At 41.6% G+C, this 27392-nt stretch overlaps 1 protein-coding gene across 1 annotated transcript; it reads left to right on the top strand.

Annotated features, from left to right (window-relative positions):
* LOC311278099 (taste receptor type 1 member 1-like) lies at positions 1-27165 on the top strand (the record flags this gene model as incomplete). Its single annotated transcript, XM_084388678.1, has 6 exons — positions 1-302; positions 443-740; positions 883-1629; positions 1883-2095; positions 2182-2302; positions 26231-27165. Exons 1-6 carry the CDS (start codon positions 121-123, stop codon positions 27163-27165), a joined length of 2496 nt encoding a protein of 831 aa, XP_084244804.1. The 5' UTR covers positions 1-120.
* Between the last annotated feature and the right edge of the window lie 227 nt (positions 27166-27392).

Genomic DNA, 27392 nt, shown 5'->3' with positions numbered 1-27392 from the left:
TATAGTGGTTTAATAAAATTAAAATGAGTTTTAAGAAAATTAAGAGTAGAATATAAGCCCGATTCTCAAACGACTAGCCACTGCACATCTGCCTGTGCTTAAACAGCTTAAACTTAAACAATGTCTCTCAGTAGCATTTACATTTTCCTTGTTGGCTTTACTAATTGTTTCTTTTTCGAAGTTTCTTGCTCAAAATCTGAGTTCAGCTTGGAAGGAGATTACTTATTGGGTGGCCTTTTCACGTTACATGAAATTGACCATGAGACACCCCTGTTCTCCCCAGAGACCACTGAATGTTTCAGGTAAGCAAGGTTTTTTTTTTTTTTATCAGTCAGGTTGTCAATATGCAATATTGTAAATCACAGCAGCATTTGCTCAAAGTCAAATTTATGAAGTGGAAATTCAATTGCATGCTATTAACTTCCTCACTGATGTTTTCAAGGCACAGTCCCTCAATATCTGGCTATCAGAGGTTGCAAGTAATGAGGTTTGCTGTTGAAGAGATTAATAACTCCACCACTCTTCTGCCCAATGTTTCTTTGGGCTATGAAATTTTTGACCATTGTTCTAATACAAAGAATATCCCTTCAGTTTTAAGTTTTATTTCAAAGAATGGGTCAATAAAACCTAAAGAAAAACTGAACAACTATCAGCCTAAAGTGATTGCTTTAACAGGGCCATTGGAAAGCACACAAACTATTACTATTGCACCACTATTCACAATGGACTTTATACCTATGGTAAGTTAAGCTTATTTTTATAGTTTATATAACAAAATACTTACACACTTACTTACTGCCCTTTGTTCAGGACTTCATATTTATTATATTCAGTAAAATGCTAATGAATTGTTTATAATTTGGTGTTTCTTCTTTTTCAAAGGTGAATTTTGGAGCTTCTAGCTATGCATTAAGCAACAAACTTAAGTATCCTGCTTTTGTAAGAACAATCCCTAGCAACAAAGACCTGATAGAAATGATTATTCGCATCATTCAATGGTTTGGATGGAACTGGGTTGCCTTTCTTGGTAGCCAAGATGATTACAGTTCAGACGGACTAAAGCTGTTTAACACGTATATAAGCAATACTAGCATTTGTTTGGCCTATCAAGAGAGTCTAAGCCTAAATGCAAACTACAGTCTAACACTTCAAAAGATTGATATGCTCGATATCAATGTCATTGTTGTTTTTGCTCTGCCACAATATGCAAGCAAAATTATCAAAGCAGCCATAGCAAACAACATCCAAGACAAAGTATGGATTGCATGTCAAGCATGGGCTATGAATCAACAGCTTCCCAGAGAGCCAGGAATTGGGAAAATTGGCACAATCATTGGTATTAGGGAGAGATTTTTGACATTGCCTGGATTTGATGAATTTGTCTATAAAGAAAAGAGATCAACTGATGTCTCCCATAATGAAGAGAGTGACATCCAGAGTAAGAGTAAGACATGTAATCAAGTCTGTGATTACTGCACATTGTGGACCGCAGACGAGATTATAAATGAAAAACCCACATCCTCTTTTGCCATCTATGCTGCCATATACACCATAGCTCATGCATTACATAAGGTTCTGCAGTGCGACATGAATGGATGCCGCAAAAACACAGTGGTTAAGCCATACATGGTAAGAGAATTCATTTGAATTTATGACAAGTTGATCAATATATTAATTACATTATTGAAGTAACAATGTTTTATTTAATTCAATATTGTTCATATTTTTATGAAATTGCATATTATATTATTTACAATATTTACAATCATTTAATTTAACTAAATAAAACAATATTTATATTAATTTCTTAAAGTTATAGTAATATGATATGTTTTCTTTTTTTGTTAAATAATGGGGGTAAAATCACCACAACTCACAACAGCTTGTAGAAGAAATTAAGAAGTTGGATTTTCCACTCAATGGTCGTCAGGTGAAATATGATGATAATTATGATCCACCCATCAATTATGCAGTTGTGCTCTGGCATACTGATGTAAATCCTCCACAATTTGAGATGGTGGGCACATATGATACATATCCAGAAATTACTTTTACAATCAACAACTCTCTCCTGCCCTGGCATAACAACGGTTCTGTAAGTCTTAATTTGATGAATTAATTTGTATAAAATAAATTAAGAAAAACTGTAACTTTACTTACACATTTTCTTATTCTTTAAAGGTTCCTTTCTCAAACTGCTCTGCTGAGTGCAAGGAGGGATTTTCAAGGCAACCTGGAGGTTTTCATAGTTGCTGTTTTACATGTAAAAAATGCCAGCGTAACAGCTATGTGGATCATTCTCGTAAGTACCTTAGGATGTGGTCAATGACACCTTGGTACTTAAGTTTTTTTTTTTTTTTTTTTTTTTTTTTTTTCATATATATATATTTTTATTATTATTTTATTATGCCTTAAACAACATATACAGAACAATACAGCAGACAATATAAAGCCAGGGAAATAAAGGAAAGAAAAAAAGAGAGAAAAAAAAAAAGGGCAAGACCTTTACATTACTGGAGTATTTTGAAGACAGAACATAAACGGACAGTTTTAATAGCCTTTCTATTAGTGCTACTTTGAATAGTACAAAGGTAATTTCCCAATTCCTTAAAAAACACTGAAAACCAGGGTTTTCTGTTAGAAAATTTACACTTATGGATGTGAAACTTAACTAAAAGAATAAACAGATTAATAACAAAGGCTTCGTTATTCACATTATCCTGAGTAAAATATCCCAAAACTACATTTTCAAAAAGCAAAATAAAATGAGAGAGCACCTTTTCTGTGATAAACACAGAGACGTCATACCACAGCATTTTTAACAAAACTACAGTGCCAAAAGACGTGAGATACAGTTTCCAATTGCAAAGAGCAAAAAGAACAAAAAACATCAATATCCTTCTTAAATTTACTAAGAAAATGTTTAACAGGATAGAATTTATGAATAATTTTGAAAGAAATTTATTTTACCTTGTTTGTAACAAAAAACTTATGAGGCAATAACCAAACACTTTCCCACTTAAAGTTTCTAACAAATTTAGCCCAATAAGCAATAGAGTAAGGCTTGGTAGTAACCTCCTTTAAAAACAGATCGCGAATAGATTTGTTATTTTTAGTCTGTGAAAAACAAATTTTACCACACATTGTATCAGTTAGATTGACTATGGGCACGTCAACCATTACCACATCTCTAAATAAGGAAGTAATACCAGAGTTAATCGCAGAGAAAACAAGAGAGAATTCCTTGGGAGTCACAGGAAAATTAAAGTGTTCAAGAAACTCATCATAAGACATGAGATACCCTTGAGTGTTAAACAACTGAGATACTAAAACAATACCTTTATCAAACCAGCTTTTCAAAAAAATACTTTTATGTTTATACAGAATACAACGATTGTTCCAAATAAAGTAACGCTGCGGAGAGAAATTGTGCTTGTAGATCAATTTCCAAGCCAACAAGGCTTGAGCATGAAAGGCAGATAGTTTTTCTACATTAGTAGAAAAAAAAGACCCCCGAGTTGGTCAAAAATAAAATTAGGAATAAAATTCCACAAAGAAGGTTTATTCAGACAAAATTTTAACCAGTTAATTTTGAGAGTGTTATTTAAAGTAGAAAAATCCAAAAAGTCAAGTCCACCGTTTTTAAGAGAATTCACAACAACAGATTTACGATTATAGTGCACACGATTCTTCCAAAAAAAATTAAATAAAGTCCGATCAATAGTATTAAGAGAATTATTGTCTAAATGTATAGTTGAAGCAATATAGGTCAGTCTAGAAATTCCTTTTGCTTTTGACAGAAGAACTCTACCTCTAAGGGACAAGTTCCTTAACAACCAAAGATTAAATTTTCTTTTAATCTTTTCAAGGGCAGGGTTAAAATTCAGGGAAACTCTATCTTGTTCATTTTTCGAAATGACAACACCTAAGTAATTAACATCTTTTTTAACAGGAATACCATCCAAAGATAAAAGGGAGGAATTTTTTTTATCTGAAATTTCACATTTTTTAATATTAAGGAACAAACCTGCAGCATTAGAAAAAAACGGAATAATTTTAATTGCCTGATGAACTTGGGTCGGATTTTTTAAAAACAGGGCTGTATCGTCTGCTAATTGACTAATTAAAATATTTCTACCAGCTATATGAATTCCTTCAAGCTTACTTTCCTTAATAAAATAACAGAAGACTTGAGCTACAATAAGAAAGAGGTATACGGATGCTGGACAGCCTTGCCGAACACCTCTCTCTAAAAAAAATCTCTGTGTAGTGCCGTGTCCTAATTTCACTGAGCTATTTCCCCCAGCATACAACGTTTTCATCGCATTACAAAAAAAAGGCCCGAAACCAAAACGCTCTAAACAAAAAAAAAAATGAAAGGATGCTCAATCGTGTCAAAAGCTTTGAAGAAATCCAAAAACAGAATTAAACTATCGTCCTCAATAAGTTCAGAGTAATCAATGAGATCAAAAACAAGTCTGATATTATTAAAGATATGACGATTTTTCATAAAACCTGACTGATTTTCATCAATAATGGAGTTCAAAACCAATTTAAAACGATTAGAGAAAATAAGAGCAAACAATTTATAATCATTATTAAGAAGGCTAACAGGTCTCCAATTGTCTAAGAGAAGAATGTCCTTTTTAGGTTTAGGTATTAAACAAATGACACCTTGCTTCATACTAACAGAAAGCTCAGAGCAGTTTAAACTCTCTGTATACACTTGCAGGAGGAACGGAGATAACAGCTCAGAATATAACTTATAAAATTCAGCCGTTATCCCATCACTACCAGGCGACTTGTTAATTTTTAACTGTGAAATTGAATCCTTAACCTCATCGATAGAAATTGGCGAATCGCATAAAATTTGATCATCGTGACTAATAGTCCTAACATTACCAAGATGATTACTGAAAGAGTCCAAATCGGCTAGATTAAATTTAGATTTATACAAATTAGAGTAAAACTTGTAGCAAAATTGGGAAATTTCTTTAAGATTTTCTGAGACAACCCCTCCAATATTTAATTGACAAATAGAATTGTGTTTAGCCCTATTTTTCTCAAGCTTAAAAAAATAGGAAGACATTTGTTCTCCGTGCTCAAGCCACCTTTGCCTTGATCTAATAAAAGCACCTTCTGATCTTAATTTATACAAATCATCCAACTTAATTTGTAAATCAACTAAATGAGTTCTTTGACTATCGGACAAATTTTCAGGCAAGATCTTGGTAATAGAAGAGATTTCACTAACAATGTTAACTTCTTCGAGACGTTTTAATTTAGCCAAATTACCACTAAACTTTCTGAGGTATTTCCCAATTTCATATTTTAACAATTCCCAATTTAAACCAAAATTATTTTCTCGATTAGCTTTGCTCCAATAAAAGCCAATAAGTCTTCCCAGCTCTGACTTAACCTCTTTATGATTAAGTAATGAACTATTCATTTTCCAATAAGAAGAGCCCTTGATAAATCTATAGCTTCAGGAGAAAACATAAATTTAATAGAGACAGCCTTATGATCTGTTAATGGCGTTGTAGAAATATCAACAGAAATATGATCTTTATCCAAATTTCTAGAGACCAACCAAAAATCAATTCGTGAAAGTCTAGATGAATTTTTATTGCTCCACGTGTATTCTCTGTCATATGTATTTTTAACCCTCCAGATATCTACAAGCTCTAAGTCTATGCATAAAAGCTTTCAAAGCTGTGTTTGAGTTTGATTGGCGACCAGGTGGCCACCTATCAAGAGATTCATTTAGGACAGTGTTAAAATCACCACCAATCACTAAATAAGCATTTGGAAATTTTGACTGCCAATAAGTAAGCTTATCTTCCAAAACAAATAATAGCTGATCATTCTCAGATCTAGAATTATACCCATAATAATTAACAACAATAAGATTTACATTATAACACTTTAGAAGTAACAAAATAAAGTGCCCATACTCATCACAGTATGTATGCAACACATCACCTGCAAAATTATTTTTTAAACAGGAAACGCCTGCAGAGTGCTCTGAACCATGAGAAAACCATATCTCATTACCCCACTGCGACTTCCAAAAATTAACATCTTTATCACCCCTGGCGTTTAAAGACACAACAGAAAAAGACATTTGAATTCACAAAAAACTGGAACAATTAACCCGCTTTAAGAACGCTCTATGGACTTAGATCTTTGGGTCACAAAATCAAAAATGCTGAAAAAAGCAGCACCATGTTAAATATCAAAAATTACAAAAAGAACACTGTAATGAAAAATTTTTGGCAGATTCTTAAATGTATAAAACAAACCCGTAACAATGTCTACAAAGTGCACCTGACAGATCAGTCAAAGTCAAAACAGGCGACGCCTGTTATTAAGATGAAAGCACTTTAAGTAGACAGGATGATTTCACCCTGCCCTTGAATGAAAGCTCTGCCTCCAACAAAGTATGCCGTCTTCCCCTCCGCACGTGCTTTTTGGACCTCCGGCCACAGCTTCCTTCTCCTTTCACGATCTCCGGCTGAAAAATCCTCCATAAAGCGCAAACCATTCTCTTTTAGAAAGGAAGAATTCTTCGCGGCCTTCCAGACAGCGTCTCTGTAAGAGCGAACGGAGAACTGCATAATGGTCACCCTGGGACGATCCGTGCCACCTTGTTGCATCTTCCTGAGACAATGGACCACGTCAATAACATCTGAGAGTTTGTCCTTTGCACTAGGAAGAACATTTTGGCAGATTTTGACAACCTCAAGCTTAATATCTTCGCGCTCAGATTCAGGAATTCCGGATATCCTCAAATTAAGTCTTCTCAAATATGTATCCATATCATCCATCCTCCGCTGCAACTGAGCCACAGGTCGTTCAACACCATCCATTCGCCGCTCAAGAGTAGTAACCTTCTCAACAACGGCCTTTAATTCAGCTGACATGTCCGAGATCTTCCTTTCAATTCCGTCTGAGCGACTGTTGATCAGCTGTGTTATGCCTAATAGCTGCGACGAGATATCAGCTCGAGTGTCGTCACTTGCTCTCTTCTTTATGACCGGTGATTTACTCGGTGTGATAGGCAATGCAGGGAACTCCTCTTCAACTAAACAGAACGCATTTTCCTCGCTTGCACAAGAAACAGCGTAATCATGGCCGCTACTGACTGGTGAGCATGCATTAGCATTAACACTAGCCTCCTTAGCATCAGTCGAAGAGTTACTCAAATGACCACGTTTACGCCCCATGGCAACACTATATAAAGGTAATCTTCAAATCAAAGAAGCAACAAAATTGCATACAGGCAGTATACAATTAATTAAAGGTCCTTTTTGCCCTATCTAAACACATATGGTGCAGGAGCTCGTACAAACATGTCTGATTAGGCAGCCATCTTGGACCCACCCCACCTTGGTACTTAAGTTCCCTTTCGTGGTCAATGCGAGTTACGTCGGATGACGACGAATGGGGTGTCGCTTAGAAAGCCTCTCACCTTCGTGTATACAAAACGAGCCAATGGCAAGAAAATGCCATGGGTCTGCAGAATTTGCATAGCGTAAGTCCGCCCCACGTTGTGGGTATATAAAGAAGTACGCTGGCAACATGCAGATATGTTTTCGCTTCGGAGCCAAGAGTTCTCTTCACTCCTACAAGCCATTCTGAATCATCTTTCTCGAGTTCCAGCGAGATCGCATTGCCTGCTGCTGATCTGTGCAGTGATCTGCCGACAGTGTGTGTGTTTCTCCCTGGGCGCTTCAGCACTCTGCTGAGCTTTTGGGTGATCTGAGGGTTATGGATGGCACAATACCGACAAGCATTCCTCGGGCCACGCCCCCCTCCACATCGCAAACCGTGGGGCTTCCGTGTGTGCCTGGTTCCTCTCGGGGACCCAGTGTTTTTATTCGGGGCTCCAGCAGATGGTGTCATGTGCAATTCAAATTTATTTGTATAGCGCTTTTCACAATACATATTGTTTCAAAGCAGCTTTACAGAAAGTGCATTTCAGAAATGTACATAGAAAAATACAGTTAGTTAATCATGTATTAATTTAGGGCATAACATATCGCACTAGCGTCCCGAGATAACAACAGAAAAGCAGATTGGAAATAATTAGCATAGCTGCTGTTCATAATATTAATGCATTCAATCTGATTCAACTGTAGTATAAAAAATAAGTATTATGTGAATGCTTGGCTAAAGAGATGCGTCTTTAATCTAGTTTTAAACTGGGACAGCGAGTCTGAGCCTCGAACAATATCAGGAAGGCCATTCCAGAGTTTAGGAGCTAAATGTGAAAACGCCCTCCCTCCTAGTGGACTTAGATATCCTAGGAATGACCAGGGGCCTCATTTATAACCGTTGCGTACGCACAAAACAGGCCCTGAAAGAGGCATACGCCACTTCCGACGCATAAGTTGTGTCACATCCATGTGATCGGCCTCTTACAACGAACACACTGCGGAAGTTTCATCAAGATCAGTTAATGTATGCAGAAGTTATAACACACTTCCTGTGTCCCATTATTCGCTATAAATTCGTTTCCTCGCCACGGCCAAACCGTTCGAGATATCAAAAATCTGTTCGCAAGAATTCATCCTCAATGTCTTGACTTCATTCACACCGAGTTTGGTGGCGATCGGATGAATAGTATTTCACATTCCATTGTATGCGTTTTCCAAACAACGTATAATAACCGACTTCCTGTTGGGCTTTTGTAAAACTTAGAGCACGAAAGTTGTTCGGCCCGATGAGATCTATATGTGTACTGAGTTTCATATTATTAGATGCAAGTGTGTTTGATTTTTCGACCAAGTTTTCGGACTTGTAAATAAAACAACAACCTTTCAGGGCTTGGGCCCTATTAATAATCCTTCCGGAAACAATAGGGCCTTCGCCCTTTCAGGGCTTGGGCCCTAATAATCCAAGGTTTTTATTTAACACCGTGGCTAGACTAACAAATAAACAGACATCACCTGAGCAAAATATTCCGTTACAGTGTAGTAGTAATGATTTTATGAATTTCTTCACTGAGAAAATAGAAAGCATCAGAAACACAATTGTAAATGTACAATCTTTAATGGTGTCTTATGATTCAGCCTCAATTAACGCCCCTCAAGAACAACTATACTGCTTTACAACTATAGGACAGGAAGCACTAAATAAACTTATCATTGCATCTAAACCAACAACATGTTTATTAGAGCCAATACCCACTAAACTACTGAAAGAAGTGTTACCTGTAGTGGAAGAGCCTCTTCTCGATATTATTAACTCGTCTTTATCTTTAGGTCATGTTCCAAGAATATTCAAGTTGGCAGTTATAAAACCTCTCATTAAGAAACCACAATTAGATCATAATAACCTAGCAAATTACAGACCCATTTCAAATCTTCCATTTATGTCTAAAATACTAGAAAAAGTTGTGTCCGCTCAATTGTGCTCTTTCTTGCAAGAAAATGATATCTATGAAAAATTTCAGTCAGGATTCAGGCCGCATCATAGCACAGACACTGCGCTCGTTAAAATTACAAATGATTTACTTCTAGCTTCTGACCAAGACTGTATCTCAATACTAGTTTTACGCGATCTTAGCGCTGCGTTCGACACTATAGATCACAAAATACTCTTAAATCGACTACAAAACTACACTGGTGTTCATGGAGAGGCATTAAGCTGGTTTAGATCGTACTTATCAGACCGCTACCATTTTGTCTGTTTAAATGGGGAAAAATCGAAGATAACGTCAGTAAACTATGGAGTGCCACAAGGATCTGTGTTAGGCCCTCTATTATTCTCAATATATATGCTGCCACTTGGTAATATTATAAGAAAACATGGAATTAATTTCCACTGTTATGCTGATGACACTCAATTATATATTTCCTCATGACCAGATGAAAACACTAAATTATCTAAATTGACAGAGTGTGTTAAAGATATAATACTGGATGACGTGTAATTTTTCCGGACCGCCACATTATTTTATATGGCCCGCGAGAGCATATGGGTGTCTTAAAATTAGGGATGCAACAATATAACGAAAATAACATTTTCGGTTTTTGGCCGAAAGATACTAAAAAGCCGCCGCGCCCCTCCGTGTTCGACGATGGTTTGACTCTGGCTCAGTGTGTTTTATGACTTTGCGTGCGAGTCCGCTTTCGAAGAACTTCGAAGCACGTTCAGCTGTGTGTGCGCGCTGTGCTCTCCGCTCCGTGTTCACAGTTCTGCTCAATGTTCGCGCGTGTGTGTGTGTGTGTGTGTGTGTTTGTGTAGCGAGCTCTGCTCACGCTCACCGGAAAGGCAAAGTCTGCTAAAAAAACGTGCCGACATGAAATTTCTCTGGACTTGTTTCTTTTTGCAATAGCACTACTGTGCTGTAACATGGTGTGTAGCCGTGCTGGGCAACACTGGTAAAATTACACGAATCACGATCCTTTGGTTCACTGGTCCTCTCCCTGCTCTGTTCATGCTCTGATAAAAATAGCTTTGTAGGACTATACTTTATTTTGACAATTGGTCAAAAAATAAATCTGTTAAATCTGATTGCTGCATAGAACTGATTGAAGAATAATATATTGATATTTTATATTATTTTAATATAATAATATATTTATTTAAATATATTAAATATATTACGTAATACTTAATATAATATGTACCAGTATTATCCTTTTCACCATTTGTATCACTCCACTTGTCTGTGTTTGCGCCACTTGCATCATAAGCCAGTAGGTGGCGACAAGTGACAAGTGTCTTTATGAGTGAACAATTGAACTTTAAACTGATTAGTGCCAAAAACATTGATTAACTCAGGAAAGAAACAAGTTGCTGAAACCAATCTTTAATGCTAATATAAATTGCTCATTTGCCTCTGGACACAAAAAGATTGCACTGGTTTTTGATTGAAATGTAACATCTATGCAAAATAATCCTTGAAAGATTTCTAATTTAAGGCCATTCCTGTTTGGAATATGTGATTATGTATTGTCAACAATAAGCAGAAACATTCTGCGTTTCCATTTTGTAGTGTGGATCATTCATTGCAACATTTATCCTCATTCTCATTTTTAAGAATCTGTTATCTTGACAAATAATTTATGCTACTGCCCACTAACATGCTTTTAAAGCTATTGTTATCAAATTTTTTTGGCCTTTAAACACCTTAAAATGCACATATGTAGGTCAGAGAAATCCATATTTTATCGGGGGACCATGCCCCCGAACCCCCCTAACTACCTCACATTTGAATACACATGACTGTGTGGTAATGTGCTGGTGTGGCTACAGTGCCAAGGCTGATTTTTTTAGCCAGTTTGCCCCATATACAATATACATTTTTGTATCAAATCATTATTACCCAGCCCCTGATGTTTCGGGCTCATCCCCTGATGTTTTTAAAACCTAGAAACACCCCTACAAATGCATATACAATATTTGTAACTTAAATAAGTAATAATCAAATAAAGAGACAATATATTAACATTTTAAACGTCTTACAGTTACAACCGGCCCTTTGAGGGTAGCCATAATGCTGAAGTGGCCCTCAGTGAAAATGAGTTTGACACCCCTGGATTAAAGTAATGTCCAGGAAACACTAAAAGCCTCATATCTTCTAAAAATGTAATTATACACCATTTATTTCTATATAAAATTATACAAATATCAGAACTAAACCCATTTTATTCTTTTTTTTTTTTCAATTTAATAATTGTTTAAGTTTAAAAAACATCCAGAATGTTTTTTTAGTCCAAAAAATCAATAAATTATGTCATTCATAGTGCTATACTGCCCTCTTGTGTTCAAAATCAGGTAGGCCTATTGTATCTATATAAAAATATACTAGGTATGTGACGGTGAGAATATTTTAACACCGGTTAATCAACGTGTGACGCTGCTGGGGGCTTTTGAATCGTTAACTTAAAAACGAAAGTAAAATATGTTCGTCCGCACTGACATGGATAATGGTGCAGAGCAGAGCGAGCGTTTTCAATGAATTCCTATGGAAGTAGGAATGAACTAAAAAACGTTGACTCTGTTCTGCCCGTTCCTCGCCGTGGACGTGCACCGTTATGAATGCCCGTGCAGCCGTGAGCATTTTAGTTTAAAGGGACACTAGGTAACTTTTTAACCTTAACTGAACAGCTTCGGAGTCAGTGGAATGGTTATATTACTTATTTCGGGTTGAATGGTGGTCGTTTCGCACCCCCCTGGTGCCCGAGAGCAGAAAAAACTCACTTGCAACTTTGGGCTGGCGGGCCGGCGGCCTCGCCGTCAGGAAGTATCGCGTGATATCAGGTCTTGCGATGTAACAAATAGCTTTTCGGCACTGCACACAAAGCTAGGAAAGCTTGTCAGAGCGGAGGACGAAAGAAAGAGGAAACGGCAGACTGACCGAGCAAGGAGTCAGACTCGAGTAAATATCGTTCTTGTTGATGGACTAGTAGACATCTTCAGAGGTTATCTGTGCCTGTTCGATGTCCGACGCTTTGTAACGCGTTCTGTCAGGAGGAGAAATAGGGATAGCTCACAGATGAAGTTATTACAGAGGCCAGACAGACTCACGGAGGCGATTGGCATCTCACAACTTGCACTTTATTCCCCAGTCGAACTCGTGTAACTGTCTGTCACCCGTTCTACCATCCACATCTTTACTTGATAAACAAAAGTAGGATAAGAATGAGCATCAAACTGAAATAACCCGCATACGGGTGTTCGAGGTGCGCATACAACACAGACTGCCGACGACAGTTCAACAGGGCGCGCGCAGCTCTTAAAGGGGCCACACCTTATTTCCATTCATTACAGCTTCCATCCTATTGAACAGGTACCAGTATAGAGGGCGGAAGGGATCAGGCCGTGAGTGCAGAGACGGCTCTGCGCGAGTGGTATTTACGACAGTAACGTTAAATACAAGTACTCCACAGCGACTCTAGGGGTCGCTGTTTGACAAAAACGGAAAGCTGCATAGTGTGCCTTTAATTTGAAAATTAGCGCCAATTCGGGGGCAGATTGCTTGAATTTATTTTACAAAAGCACAATGTTGTGTTTTATTTCGACTGTACACAAATATAAGTTAACCCTCTGGGGTCTAAGGTGTTTTTGGGGTCCTTGAGATGTTCTGACATGCCCTGACATTTGTGCTTTTTTCAGTTGCTTATAAACATTAATGGCAAAGGTGTAATTACACTCTATTTAGCACAAACAGGGCGACCATAATATGTGAGCAACATGAATGTACATGTTTGCATTTTTGAGAGAATAATGTTTATGCATGGTTATTGAAAAAACTAAAAACTAAAGTTTCTGAAATAAGGCCACAAAACACATACTAAATATGTGTCAATAAGACTTTTGGATGTTGTCGCCTAGAGTTTTTTCTTCAAAATGATGTGAAAATCATCCTCCCTAATCATTTAGATAACACAATACATTGATTTAAATTTTGCAAAACACTTTCTGTTTGGAAAGGCAATATGCGAAGTGGGCGTCAACACTCCAACACCATCATGCATATTTAGTGGTTCGCACCTGAGGAGACAATGGGGCCCGCATACTTAATGAGCCATTCATTCAGGTGTTTGACTGAGCCACAAGAAAGAATGCAAGAGCAACAGTTGGAAGCATCTCAATTTTTTTTTTTTTTTCACAAATTGTGCTTGCAAAATTGGCCTATAATATCCAAGGAAAACATGTCTAGTAATTGTGCAGTTAATTCTCATTCTGTATTTTCAGTTTTGGAATATTTATCCTCTCCCCAAATTTGTCACTAATAAAACACAATAAAAATTATTTAAAGAAAAGGCTTATATTTACCTTTTAATAGTTTGTTTACATCTACCTTGTAAATATATATTTTTTATTAAAAAGGTTACAATTACAACAACAATTCAAGTGTAATCTTTCTTTGTAAAAACTAAAGTATACATTTTATCATACATATTTCAAAGTTAAGGATTCATTACTTGAATATAGCCTAGGCTACATTGGAATAAACACTATAACATATTATTTGATTACTTTATTTTTGACAAAACATACTATATTTAACATATGAGCAAAAATTGGCAAACAAAAGCTTATTTGATATGGCAGATTTTTTACAGTAAAAATGTATAATCTATCCAAAACTAATCAACGAAATGTTGTCTTTCATATGTCTGTAACATAGGTCTTTCGTTTTTATTATAAGAAATATAAATGTTAATTTGCAGTTTAATACGTTGCTTATACAAATACATTTTATTTCAACATATTTCAGTCGATTTTTACTCAGTATAGCAATACAGTTTGCTAAAAGCGAAACATTCATTCACACACAGAAACGCGATTAAAATTTAAACCGTCTTTTTGCCAGTTGTGGTAAACAGCGTGCATCTCTGCCATTCATTCATTCACACACAGGAACGCAATTCACTTGAGAATGAAAAAAAAACTTACTATAGTATTCCATAGCTCAGGATCCGTTGTCCTCGAAATACCAGCACTTCTGAGGTACATTTTCCATTATTATTATTTCGATAGTATTATTCCTCACAGCGCCGCGAGACGGTGTAAACAAGTACAATGATCTGAATAAGCTTGATGTGTTTTCTCGAACTTGATATGGGGGCGTTCACAGGTTTGCGTGGATTGCCTCAGTCATTTGCTTGAATAGCGCGCGCTCTCCGTGGGCGGGGTCACATTAAAAATAATTAGCTGAGATGAGAACGACTGACATCTCTCTCTTTTCATACAGATTGCATAAACTGAGAATATTTGTTTTTCATAAAAATTACTTCATTTAAAAGAAGAGAATTCAAGCTTCATGCCTGTGTGCCTGTGTGACTGTTTGAAAAAAAGAATATACATATATTTATATATATATATATATATATTTTTTTTTTTAAGTGTGTGTGTGTATATATATATATATATATATATATATATATCATTTTTTTCTTTTTTTAAGTAACAAGACAGAGAATATTACTTATCTGATATATATATATATATATATATATATATATATATATAGCTGCGACCAGCGACGGAGGGCCCAAGCCGGTGACACCGCCACCCAGTGCCTTTGGGCCCGCAATCGCTGTTCGCAGCTATATTTTTGGTTATTTTCTATTCGTTTGCAGAGACGCTCAGCCCTGTCTGCTTTTAGGGCCTTTTTATAATGTGACATACTGTCTTTCCACGTGATTCTAAAGACCTCTAAATTAGTTTGTTTCCATTTATGCTCTAAATGACGAGTTTCTCTCTTGATAACATGCGTAGCACTGTTGTACCATGGTGCTTTAGTTTTCTCTCTAACCTTTTTTAATCTAATTGGTTCAACAATGTCTAATGTACTAAAGAAAATGGTGCTCATAGTGCTAGTCATTTCCTCTAGTTCATCTGTTTGTTTGGGTTCACTGAGCAGCTGAGATAGATCAGGTAAGCTATTTGAGAATCTATCTATAGGGGTTTGGAAGGATTGTTCTGCCTGGTCGATAACGTGGCGCAACGTGACAAATTTCAGCAGTACGTAGTATGCAAGTTACCATGTAATGATCAGTGACATCATCACTTTGCGGTATAATATCTATATCGGTTGGATTGGTTCCATGTGATATAATTAAATCTAGCGTATGATTAAGAAGATGAATGGGACCAGTGACATTTTGCTTGACCCCAAAGGAGTTTAATAAATCTGTAAACGCAGCCCCTAACGCATCATTTGTGTTATCTACGTGTATGTTAAAATCTCCAACAATTAATGCTTTATCGACATTGACCAATAGATCTGAGAGAAAGTCTGCAAACTATTTTAGGAAATCAGCATAGGGCCCTGGAGGTCTATATACAGTAGCCAAGGCTAGAAATAATAGGGATTTTTTTCTTACATCTAAAGGGCCTTACACACTGGGACGAATATCGGCGCGCGTTATTCGCCAGCGTTTTTCAACGCGTTTTTTGTGTTCACACCCAAGCGATTTTCGCTGACGATGAGCCGAGTGAACATGCAAATTCATTCCCTGACATTAGATGGCGCGATTGTCAAACGTTCGTGGGAAAAAGTTACAAGCCTATGTACATGAAAGACAATTAAGTAAAATGAAACTCACCATCAAGGCCCATTTGCTCTGCAATACCACTCCATAACAGTTCTCTTTTATCAAGATTTTTGTAGTCGCGTTTGTCATATAGTTCTTTATGTTCCGACACCAACGAGGCCAGCAGCTCTACATTCATCTTGCCTTGCATCTTCCTCGTCTTATTTCTTCCCAGCAGTGTAGACGCTATCTTCTTCGCCTGGGCGAAGGGCGGCAGTGGCTCAGTGGTTCATGTAGATTGTCTACAAACCGGAAGGTTGGTGGTTCAATCCCCGGTTCCACCTGACCAAGTGTCGAGGTGTCCTTGAGCAAGACACCTAACCCCAGCTGCTCCCGACGAGCTGGATCGCCTTGCATGGCTGACACCGCCGTCGGTGTATGAATGAGTGAGTGAATGGGTGAATGTGAGGCAATATTGTAAAGCGCTTTGGTGGCCATTGGGTCTGTGAAAGCGCTATATAAATGCAGTCCATTTACCATTTACCATATAGTTCTTTATGTTCCGACACCAACGAGGCCAGCAGCTCTACATTCATCTTGCCTTGCATCTTCCTCGTCTTATTTCTTCCCAGCAGTGTAGACGCTATCTTCTTCGCCTGTATGTGTGCTCGGCAAGACCGTTTTGTGTTTGAGCGCCCCCAAGTTGTGTTTTACTGTAACTTCAGAAGCTCCAGACACGTGAGCAAAAGCGCCAATCTCATTGGTCGGATAGTTTTTGACGCGGCGCGTCAAACCAAAAAAACGAACCCGAGGCGTTTTTTTAAAAATGACGCTTTTACGCGTGGCGTTTTTCGCGTCGGTGTGCACACTCACATTGGCGCCCTTTGTTTAGTCACGAGGCGTTAAACGTCGGCGAATATCGCGCGCGAAATTCGTCCCGGTGTGAACAGGCCTTAAGAGCGTAATATTTAGCACAAGTACTTCAAATTAATTAAACCTGTGACCTGTTTTCTGAGTAACATTAAGAATATCTCTATAGATTGTTGCAACACCGCCGCCACGACCAATCAGACGGGGCTCATGCTTATAACAGTATCCTGGTGGAGTAGACTCATTAAGACCGAAATAATCATTTGGTTTAAGCCAGGTTTCAGTAAGGCAAAGTACATCAAAACTATTATCTGTGACCATTTCATTTACAATAACCGCCTTAGGTGTGAGCGATCTAATGTTTAGAAGACCTAGCTTTATAAATTGTTTTTATTCACTAATATTGAGAATTTCTGGTTTAATCACAATTAGATTTTTCCTAGATCCTACAGTAGATTTAATGTTTGACCTCACTAAACGAGGAATAGACACAGTTTCTATATAATGTTCTACATTGGTACTTATATCAATTAAGTTGGGACAGCAAAGACTGTGATTTGGACTTTGACTTACTAGTCATATGGTGTGTAACGCCTTGGAGATGTTGTCCGACAGAAGAGCCACTCCAATTCTGCTTGGGTGAAGGCCATCAGCACGGAAGAGCCTAGGTCGCTCCCAGAACAGATTCAAATTATTTACAAAGAGCAGTCTCTGTTCATTACACCATGTCATTAGCCATTCATTTAGAGCAAATAATCTACTGAACCTTTCATGTCCTAGTCGGTACGTGGGAAGCGGTCCAGACACGATGATCGTTGTTTCAGGCAATGTGCTGCGTACCGTCTCGATCAGGCTCCTGTAGTCCTTCTTCAGAACCTCCGTCTGCCGCAGCCTGATGTCGTTCGTTCCCGCATGCAGCACGACAGCTCCGACATGCTCGTCACCGTTTAGGATCTCGGGAACCTGCGCAGCTACATCGAGAACACGAGCACCAGGAAAGCAGTGAGTGCGCACCTTACCTTTACCTGAGGTAGCGTGGACATGCCGGACGATGGAACTGCCAATGATCACAGCGTCGCATTCCGTCTCGCGTAGAGGGGAGAAGCGGTTCCGGGTGGAGATCTCGAAGGCCGGAGAGGGTCGGAGAGGTCCTTGCTCTGGTCCTGGCTTGCGTCTTCCGCTGTGGAATCACCCAGGGTCCATGGTGTTGTGTCGGTGCCGGAGTGAATGAAACCAGGGATGATCGCGTCCTGGGTGCGCGGGTCCTGTGTAGAGAAACACACGGAGTAGATGAGGTCAGAGTCAAAAAATGACTAACCACTGACTTGCAGTGTTTGGAATAACGCCGTTTAAAAGAACGGCGTTAGGTAACGACATTATTTTTTCAGTAACGGGGTAATCTAACTAATTACTTTTCCCGTCGTTACAACGCCATTAACATTACTGAACGTTAAATGCGGTGCGTTACTATGCATTGATTGAATAAACTGTGTAATCCGAACACACCCCTGGCTCACACAGCGATTGAGGAAGTGGGTTAATAACAAGGTAAGCGATTATGATTGGCTAAGGCAGGGTCATGTGTTTCATGGTAGCCAATCAGAGCCAGTGTTTTTACACACATGCCAGCACACGCGCCACACACACACACACACACACACACACCAGCTAAACAGATTCGAAGAAGCAGCAGAGATGGCGAGTCAGGAGCAATCCGATGAAAAGTTGGCATTTTCAAGGTGGAGATATAAGCACTACTTCAAATTAATTGAGGTCAAAGACAAGAACTAGGGGTGGAACGGTACATGTATTCGTATTGAACCGAGAGAGAGAGAGAGGCGCGGGCGCGATCGAAAAGTTGCAAAGTGTTTACATTTGTGTGTGTGTGTGTGAGTGTGTGTGTGTGTGTGTGTGTGTGAGAGAGAGAGAGAGAGAGAGAGAGAGAGAGAGAGAGAGAGAGAGAGAGAAAGAGAGGCGCGGGCGCGATCGAAAAGTCGCAAAGTGTTAACATTTGTGTGCGTGCGTGTGTGTGTGTGTGTGTGTGAGGCGTTCAAACATCAAAAAGTGTTTAAGTTACTGCTAATTAAAATGAAGGAAAACAAATATATTAATCTTATATAATGTGCACAGTCAGTGCACTACAAATAAACTGGTCCAATGCCTTTACTTTATTAATAAAACTTTTAATAAAAAGTTGAGAGAGGTTGATTTAATTTGCAGAGTTAAATGCACTTTATATGGTGTAACTGTTTACTTTTCTTACAAAGATAATGCTTGAAGTGCAGGATAAACCTCTTGCTGTCTGTCGACGTGCAATAAATATTTAAAGTTATGTACAAACACCTGTCTGTTCTACTCATTTCAACTGACTTAAAAACTGCTCAAAAAAATCCAAATTCTTTGACATATAGCAACTTTTTTTATATATATTTTTTTTACAGTAACGCAAATAGTTACTTTCCCTGGTAAAGAGTTACTTTTATTATAGAGTAATTCAGTTACTAACTCAGATACTTTTTGGAACAAGTAGTGAGTAACTATAACTAATTACTTTTTTTAAGTAACGTTCCCAACACTGCTGACTTGTGAGCATCGGTGCGTGATGTTTCAAGTGCGGCTCGCCGATCTCGCAGCTCGGCTTGCCTCTCTAGTAGGTCGCGGATCTGCTTCTCCACGGACTCAAGCTCTAACTGCACCGAATGCAACTCAAACGTGTCCTCACCTGCACTCAAAGGTAACGTTAGACACACATCCGATATATTCGCCATTATAGCAGATGTGAGCTTTCAGTGATACGGGTGTAAATAAGACGATCGATAGGTGAGACCACGCGTGCAATGCTAGCAGGCTAAGGCTAGTAGTAGCGGAATTTCAGAAAGTTGGATATAAGTAGCGATATCAAAGCAATCTGATTGTTTTTTATAAAGAATAGTATCGGAGATATGTTCACACGCTTGTAAAATTAGAAAATTTTGATTTATAAATAAATGTGAAAGAAGAAAATCAAGGATTAGGAATCAATTCGACGGAACTCCAAACCTCACAGAGTCATGTCACTCACAGCATCACAACGCGGGCTTGATTCCTCTGGAAATGAGGATTCAACTGCGTTGCCTCCCTCGGGAGTGTCAATGTTAGTCGAGTCAGATCCAGAGTTGATGGCCATGCTTTCCCGGGCAGCTGAAAGCATCGGTTGGAGTGGCGCCGGCCTCCCCCCGAGAGCTGTAGGCTTACGATTGGTTCCTGGGCGCGTGTTGCTCTACAGCACTTGCTCCCAGTGCCTTTCTCCCGGATGTGCATCAGGACGCCTCCGGCTCGCGAGAGTCCCCGTGACTTATCGCGGCCCGCAGGCGTCCTCCGCCTTCGCTGCACTCGATCGCGTGGCGATCATGGGCTGTATGTTCTCTGTCACTATCGTGGCACAGGCATGCAGTGCTGTGTGTCGCCTTCGGGGCAGTGCTGACTCTGGAGTTCTGTCAGACCAGGCCGCAGTGGAACGCCCTGGCCAACACTGACAGAATGCGGAAACTCGACCACGCCCCCACGCAGGGACGCTATGCCTCCCATGTCCGGGCTGGTCGATCCGCCACGCACACTATTGACCTCGCTCTACGGGCGACATCGGTACCTGCGTGATCCCGGGCCAGGTGATGTCCACAGGTGTGGTCCAGGAATGGGCTCAGCCAGGTTGATGTGAGGGGGTCTGAGAATTCATTTTCTCAGCTCCCCCATGTCCCAGGCTGGGCTCCTCGGCGGTGTGGTTGAGGACTGTACCCTACAGTCTTCGACCCCCCAGAAGCAGACTGAGGCCTTCTGCACCAACGGTCATCCGTCCGTGCAGTCTCCTTAGTCTGCTTCCTGCCGAGGCCGCCTCCCTGCAGCCCCTCCCCTCGGGCCTTCACTGGCCCCGAGCAGGAGAGGGTTGCAGGAGGGCAGCACCGCCCGTCTCCGCCCTTTAGCCGGCTAAATGCCTGGCTAGGCAGCACTCTTGAGACAGGCGGCTTGCTCGGCGGTGTGGTTGAGGACTGCGCCCAACAGTCTTCGACCCCCCAGAAGCAGACTGAGGCCTTCTGCACCAACGGTCATCTGTTCGTGCGGTCTCCTTAGTCTACTTCCCGCCGAGGCCACCTCCCTGCGGCTCCTCCCCTCGAGCCTTCACCGGCCCCGAGCAGGAGGAGGATGCAGGAGGGCGGCATTGCCCTGAGTTCTTCTCAGGAGCTGGTAGCAGGGCCACTCCTTCCCCCGGTGAAGGGCCGGGGGAGAATCTCTTGTTTCAAGAACTGATGCCCCTTCCTCCGAGCCCCAAGAGGCTGTGGATGACAGTGCGTGCCGCTCACGAGCCTCGCCACTCTCGTCCCCCTCTGTCGCCAGACCCCTGCCAGAGCACGCCCCCGTGGAACACTGGTCCTTCCCTGGCCTCCTCTGGCAGGACGCGGCCAATGACTGTGCCCCCACACCGGGCCGCTATGCCACCCACGCCTGGGCCGGTCATTCCACCTCGCTGCACTACCGAGGGTACGTCTGTGGTTCGCGTGACCCCGCTGGTACAGTTCTGGAAGCTTGACTAGAGCTTCCCAGGCTGTCCTGCTGGGTCACGAGGACCATCAGGCTCGGCTACGCGATTCAGTTCGCGGGTCTCCTCCCCGCTTCAGGGGAGTCCGCTTCAGTATGGTCGGTGGCAATGCCCCTGTCATGAGAGCGGAGGTCGCCACCCTACTGGCGAAGGGTGCAATCGAGACTGTCCCTCCAGCCGAAATGAAGTCCGGCTTCTACAGCCCCTACTTCATTGTACCGAAAAAATCCGGTGGGTTACAGCCAATCCTCGATCTGCGCGTCTTGAACCGCTCCCTTCACAGGCTGCCGTTCAAGATGCTCACGGCCAAACGCATCCTCCAGTGTGTGCGGCCGCAGGATTGGTTTGCAGCGATCGACCTGAAGGACGCCTACTTCCATGTCTCCATTTTACCTCGAAACAGACAGTTTCTTCGGTTTGCTTTCGAGGGGCGGGCATACCAGTACGCGGTTCTCCCGTTCGGGCTAGTCCTGTCTCCTCGCGTCTTCACGAAAGTCGTTGAGGCAGCCCTTGTTCCCCTCTGGGAACACAGGGTTCGCATCCTGAACTATCTCAACGACTGGCTGATCCTAGGTCACTCTCGAGACCAGGTTTGCGAACACAGGGACCTAGTGCTCCGGCACCTAGCTCGTATGGGCCTTAGGGTCAACTGGGAGAAGAGTAAACTCTGCCCCGTGCAGAGGATCTCTTTTCTCAGTATGGAGATCGACTCGGTCGTCATGTGCGCGCAGCTTACGAGTGAGTGCGCGCAGTCACTGCTGACTTGTCTTCGCCAGTTCGAGGACAAGAGTGCGGTTCCACTGAAACTATTTCAGAGGCTCCTGGGGCATATGGCATCCGCAGCCGCAGTAACGCCGCTCGGATTGCTTCATATGAGACCGCTTCAGCTTTGGCTTCGCGATCGAGTCCCGAGGTGGGCATGGCAACACGGCACGCTCCGAGTCCCAGTGACTCCAGCCTGCCGTCAGACCTTCACCCCGTGGACGAACCTCAGCTTTCTACGGGCCGGAGTGCCCTTAGAACGAGTTTCCCGGCATGTTGTTGTATCAACAGATGCGTCCACCACGGGCTGGGGTGCCATGTGCAATGGACATGCTGCTGTGGGCTCCTCGACAGGACCCCAGCGCCTTTGGCATGTCAATTGCTTCGAGTTGCTGGCTGTACGTCTCGTCCTGCACTGCTTCTGTGCGTTGCTCAGGGGTCAGCACATACTAGTCCGATCAGACAATACCGCGACAGTAGCGTACATCAACCATCAAGGTGGTCTGCGCTCCCGCCGTATGTCGCAACTCGCTCGCCACCTCCTCATATGGAGTCAGAAGCATCTGAGGTCACTTCGAGCCATTTATATCCCGAGAGACCTGAGCGGCCGACGAGCTGTCTCGGCTTCGGCCTCTACCTGGAGAATGGAGACTCCATCCCCAGTCGGTTCAGCTGATTTGGGATCAGTTCGGGGACGCACAGGTAGATCTGTTTGCCTCCCACGACTCGTCCCATTGCGACCTGTTTTATTCCCTGACCGAGGGCATGCTCGGCACAGGCGCACAGCTGGTCGCGGGGCCTACGCAAGTATGCGTTTCCCCCAGTGAACCTTCTTGCGCAGACCTTGCGCAAGATCAGGGAGGACGAGGAGCAGGTCATTTTGGTTGCCATTATTGGCACAACCGGACCTGGTTCCCAGAACTAGTACTCCTCGCGACAGCACCTCCCTGGCCTATTCCCCTGAGGAAGGACCTGCTTTCTCAGGGACGGGGCACCCTATGGCACCCTCGCCCGATCTTTGGAACCTCCACGCGTGGCTCCGGGACGGGACGAGGCAGGTTTGAGTACCCTACCACCAGTGGTGGTGGCTACCATCACTTCCGCTAGAGCATCGTCCACGAGACATGCCTATGCGTTGAAGTGGAGCCTCTTCATCAACTGGTGTTCTTCCCAACGTGAAGTGTTGTGCTTTCCTTCCTGCAAGAAGGGTTGGAGCGAAGGCTGTCTCCCTCCACCCTGAAAGTGTATGTTGCCACCATTGCCGCACATCTGACTCAGTTGAAGGTAAGTCCGTTGGAAAGCACAACCTGATCATCAGGTTCCTGAGAGGAGCGAGGAGACTGAATCCTCCTCGTCCTCCTCTCGTACCCTCTTGGGACCTCTCAGTGGTTTTTACTGCCCTACAGAGTGCTCCCTTTGAGCCTCTGCAATCAGTGGAGCTTAAGTTCCTGTCAATGAAGACAGCGCTCCTGGTTGCATTGGCCTCCATCAAGAGGGTAGGGGACCTGCAGGCATTTTCGGTTGACGAAGCGTGCCTGGAATTCGGGCCGGCTAACTCTCACATGATCCTGAGACCCCGGCCTGGATATGTGCCCAAGGTTCCCATCACTCCCTTTCGCCAGGTGGTGAACCTGCAAGCGCTGCCCTTGAAGGAGGCAGACCCAGCCTTGGCACTGCTCTGTCCAGTACGCGCCCTCCGTGCTTACGTAGACAAAACGCGGTGTTTCAGGACCTCAGACCAGCTCTTTGTCTGTTATGGTGGGAAGCTGAAGGGAAAGGCTCTCTCCAAGCAAAGGTTGTCTCACTGGATAGTGGACGCCATTGCTTTGGCATACCAGCAGCAAGGTCGACCATGCCCCCTTGGTGTGAGGGCACACTCCACTCAGAGTGTGGCATTCTCTTGGGCTCTTGCGCATGGCGCCTCGCTAACAGACATTTGTAGAGCTGCAGGCTGGGCGACACCTAACACATTCGCGAGATTCTATAATCTCCGAGTGGAGACAGTTTCTTCTCATGTACTCGCTTCAACTAGCCGGTACTAGATTCTGCCCAGGTGTCTTCGCTTGCTCGCCATTCCTCTCCATGGACGGGATACGTGTGATATTTTCTTCAGGTGAGCCTATAAGCCCTGAGTCTCCTCCAGCACTGTCGACGTCAACGCCAGAGTTATGCCACTGGCAGCTTTCGCGCTTGGCTAGGTGCCTCCATGTGCATGGTTCCCCCTCTGGGCGACCCCCACATGTGTATTTCCACTGTAAGCCAATCTGAGCATGTGTCTTTCCCTCGGCAAGCTACCTTGCCACCCCTGGAGTTGAAATATTTCACCTGCAGCTGGACACCCCAGTGATACTCCATATGCAGCCGCTCAGGGTCATATGTGTATTCCAAGTCCCCCTCTTCGGGCTGGGCATAATTGCATATTTCCACTGAGATATGCTTCCCAGTGTACCTTGGTATTCCTGTGTTAAGTAGGACTCCTTCGTCCGTGCTAGTCTCACGACAGGGACCTCAGACTTGCGCAGGGCACTGGAAGACAGCCGAGGTGGCGTGATTAGACTGGGGACCCCATTCGTCGTCATCCGACGTAACTTGGAGTCACCACGAAACCCATGACCCTTTGTTCAAATTATTGGTGTAACTTCCGTTAAGCTGTAAACAGTCAGGGAAAAGCTCGGTCTATGAACGTAATAATATGTTTAAAAAGATTGTCACAATGAGATGACATTATTCTACTCACCCTTCAACCATCGAACATTAAAAGGACATTTAAAAGTGTAAAAGCATCAACAAGGTACTTTCAACAAGAGACTATGGATAACCCCAAAACGCGATTCTTTCCACAGCAATAACGGACAGGTTAAATATCACTGTATAATATATCTGTATTATGTAACATACGGTGCCTTAATCAAAAATTTTATTTACCTGTGAAAACAAACCTGGAAAGTTATGTGGATTTGAAGAGAAAATTATTAATGGGATATATCGTAAATTAAATCAGGAGAACAGACCACAAATGTGCAGTATATGTTGTCCTTTTTACATACTATTACAGCAGAATTCAAATCGAAAAAAGAAAAGAATCATGAGGAAAAGAATGCAGCGACTGAAAAGACTTGATGGTCTTGATATAAAATGTCACAGTAAAATACCACCTGCTATGTTATTATCATGATGTCTGAAAATAAAACATGAAGGGAAATTGACAGCTCATTCAGTCAAACTGACGGATCAACTTTATTTGTACGGCAACATTATGATTTGAAATGATTAGTTAGTTTCAGTCATTTTGAATGGAAGTTCCCCCAAACCGGAAGTGCCACCCATAATTTAAAACGCATTAAGATCGTCAGAAATAAGGCAAATAACTGTTTTGAAAGAATGACTAGCAGTGTGAACAGTTTGGATTTTTGTACTTATTTTTTTCTTTTTTCTTTCCACCTTGTGAAAATAGTACTAAAGCGAATAAAAAACTGTACATATATTCTTTTAAAGGATAATTATTCTTTTTATGCTTAAAGGTGCATTGCGCAAGTCTCTGAGTTTTTGCAGAACTATGCCCCCTTCTGGCGACACGCGAAACTGCAACCAGAGTTGTGCACGCGATTACGTTGGGGTTTGGGATGAACTAGAAGCCGGTCTCTTTGAATCCATCTTCTACTTTTGCAAAAGTCGCTTGAGTTGTCTTCGCTGATGCGGATAATGGCGGCGAATACACAAACCTGCCAGACATAGCCAGGTGAGCGTGAACGCGCATGACGTCACGCCCAGTCGATTCCGACCCGAATCCCTCTTATTTATTTTACTGTACAGGATTATAGAGGCAATCGCAGTGATCATAGAAGGGCTCATTCAGCCCATCAGGCAATTGTTTAAGCATGTATGGGTTAGAAAAACGGGTATTTTTAACATGAAATGTTGCGCAATGCACCTTTAAGTATAAGCCGTACTGTATTTCTTTTCACATGCTTATGGGTTTTTGGCAAAATGCTATTTTAAACATTTATATTATTTTACTGTTTTTCAGGGGACCCCTTTACCTGTTTTCCATGTGCAGGGAGTGAATGGTCTGATGAAGGCAGCACAACATGTAAAACACGTTCTGTTGTCTATCTTGAGTTCACAGAAATCCCCTCAATCGCTGTCATGGTGTTTGCCATATGCATAATTATTTTACTCATTGCCATATTTTGCCTTTTCTCCTACAATTACAACACACCAGTGGTGAGGTCTGCTGGTGGTAGCATGTGTTTCCTGATGTTGACGTCTTTGATCATGGCTAGCATAAGTGCATTCTTTTTCTTTGGAAAACCCACATTTGCACATTGCCTCCTGAGAAATGCCATATTTACATTTTTCTTCACTGTCTGTATTTCCTGTTTAACTGTCCGTTCCTTTCAAATTATTTGTGTTTTTAAAATGGCTGCTCAGTTCCCAAAGGTGCACAGCCTTTGGGTAAAGCACAATGGACAGTGGCTCTTCATTGCATTTTCTTCTGTCATTCATTTAATTTCTTGTGTGATATGGATGACTGTCTCTCCTGACAAACCCATCGCTGACTCATGGACTTATAATGACCAAATTATGCTCATCTGTGAAATGGAGAACTCTATAACATTAACCATAGTTGTGTTTATAGGTTGGTTTCTTGGTTTCCTGTGTCTCCTGTTTTCTTACATGGGAAGAGATCTGCCAAAAAATTACAATGAGGCCAAACCAATAACCTTCAGTCTCATTTTGTACTATCTTAGCTGGATTGTGTACTTCACAGCATACCTCTCTGTCAAAAGCAAGTATGTCACCCTTTTGAATGCAATGGCCCAGATATCCAGTATAAATGGAATTCTCTTTAGCTATTTCATACCAAAATCTTATATCATAATATTCCAACCACAAAAGAACACTCCCGCATACTTTCAAACATCTATTCAGAATTACACCCAAACCATTAGTAGGACTTAGACATTATTCTTTGTGTATCTACCTTATTTTTTAACATAAGAGCAGATACTGCTATTTATAAATTGTGCTGATGTGCGAAGCTTCCGGTCTCGTCCGCTTCCATTTATTTTAGCTGTGCAAAAACATTCCTTTGTACTGGAATTTGTTATCATATCTGAATCGATTATCATAATCATAAACACACTGATTTGTAGCACAAATAGTTTTGCTGTTTACTACACTTTGTT

The sequence above is a fragment of the Rutilus rutilus genome (genome assembly GCF_951802725.1).
Source record: "Rutilus rutilus genome assembly, chromosome: 19".
In the NCBI taxonomy this organism is placed as follows: Eukaryota; Metazoa; Chordata; class Actinopteri; order Cypriniformes; family Leuciscidae; genus Rutilus; species Rutilus rutilus.
Note: the sequence above shows the minus strand (reverse complement) of the source record. Positions and strands in the feature narration are given on the sequence as shown.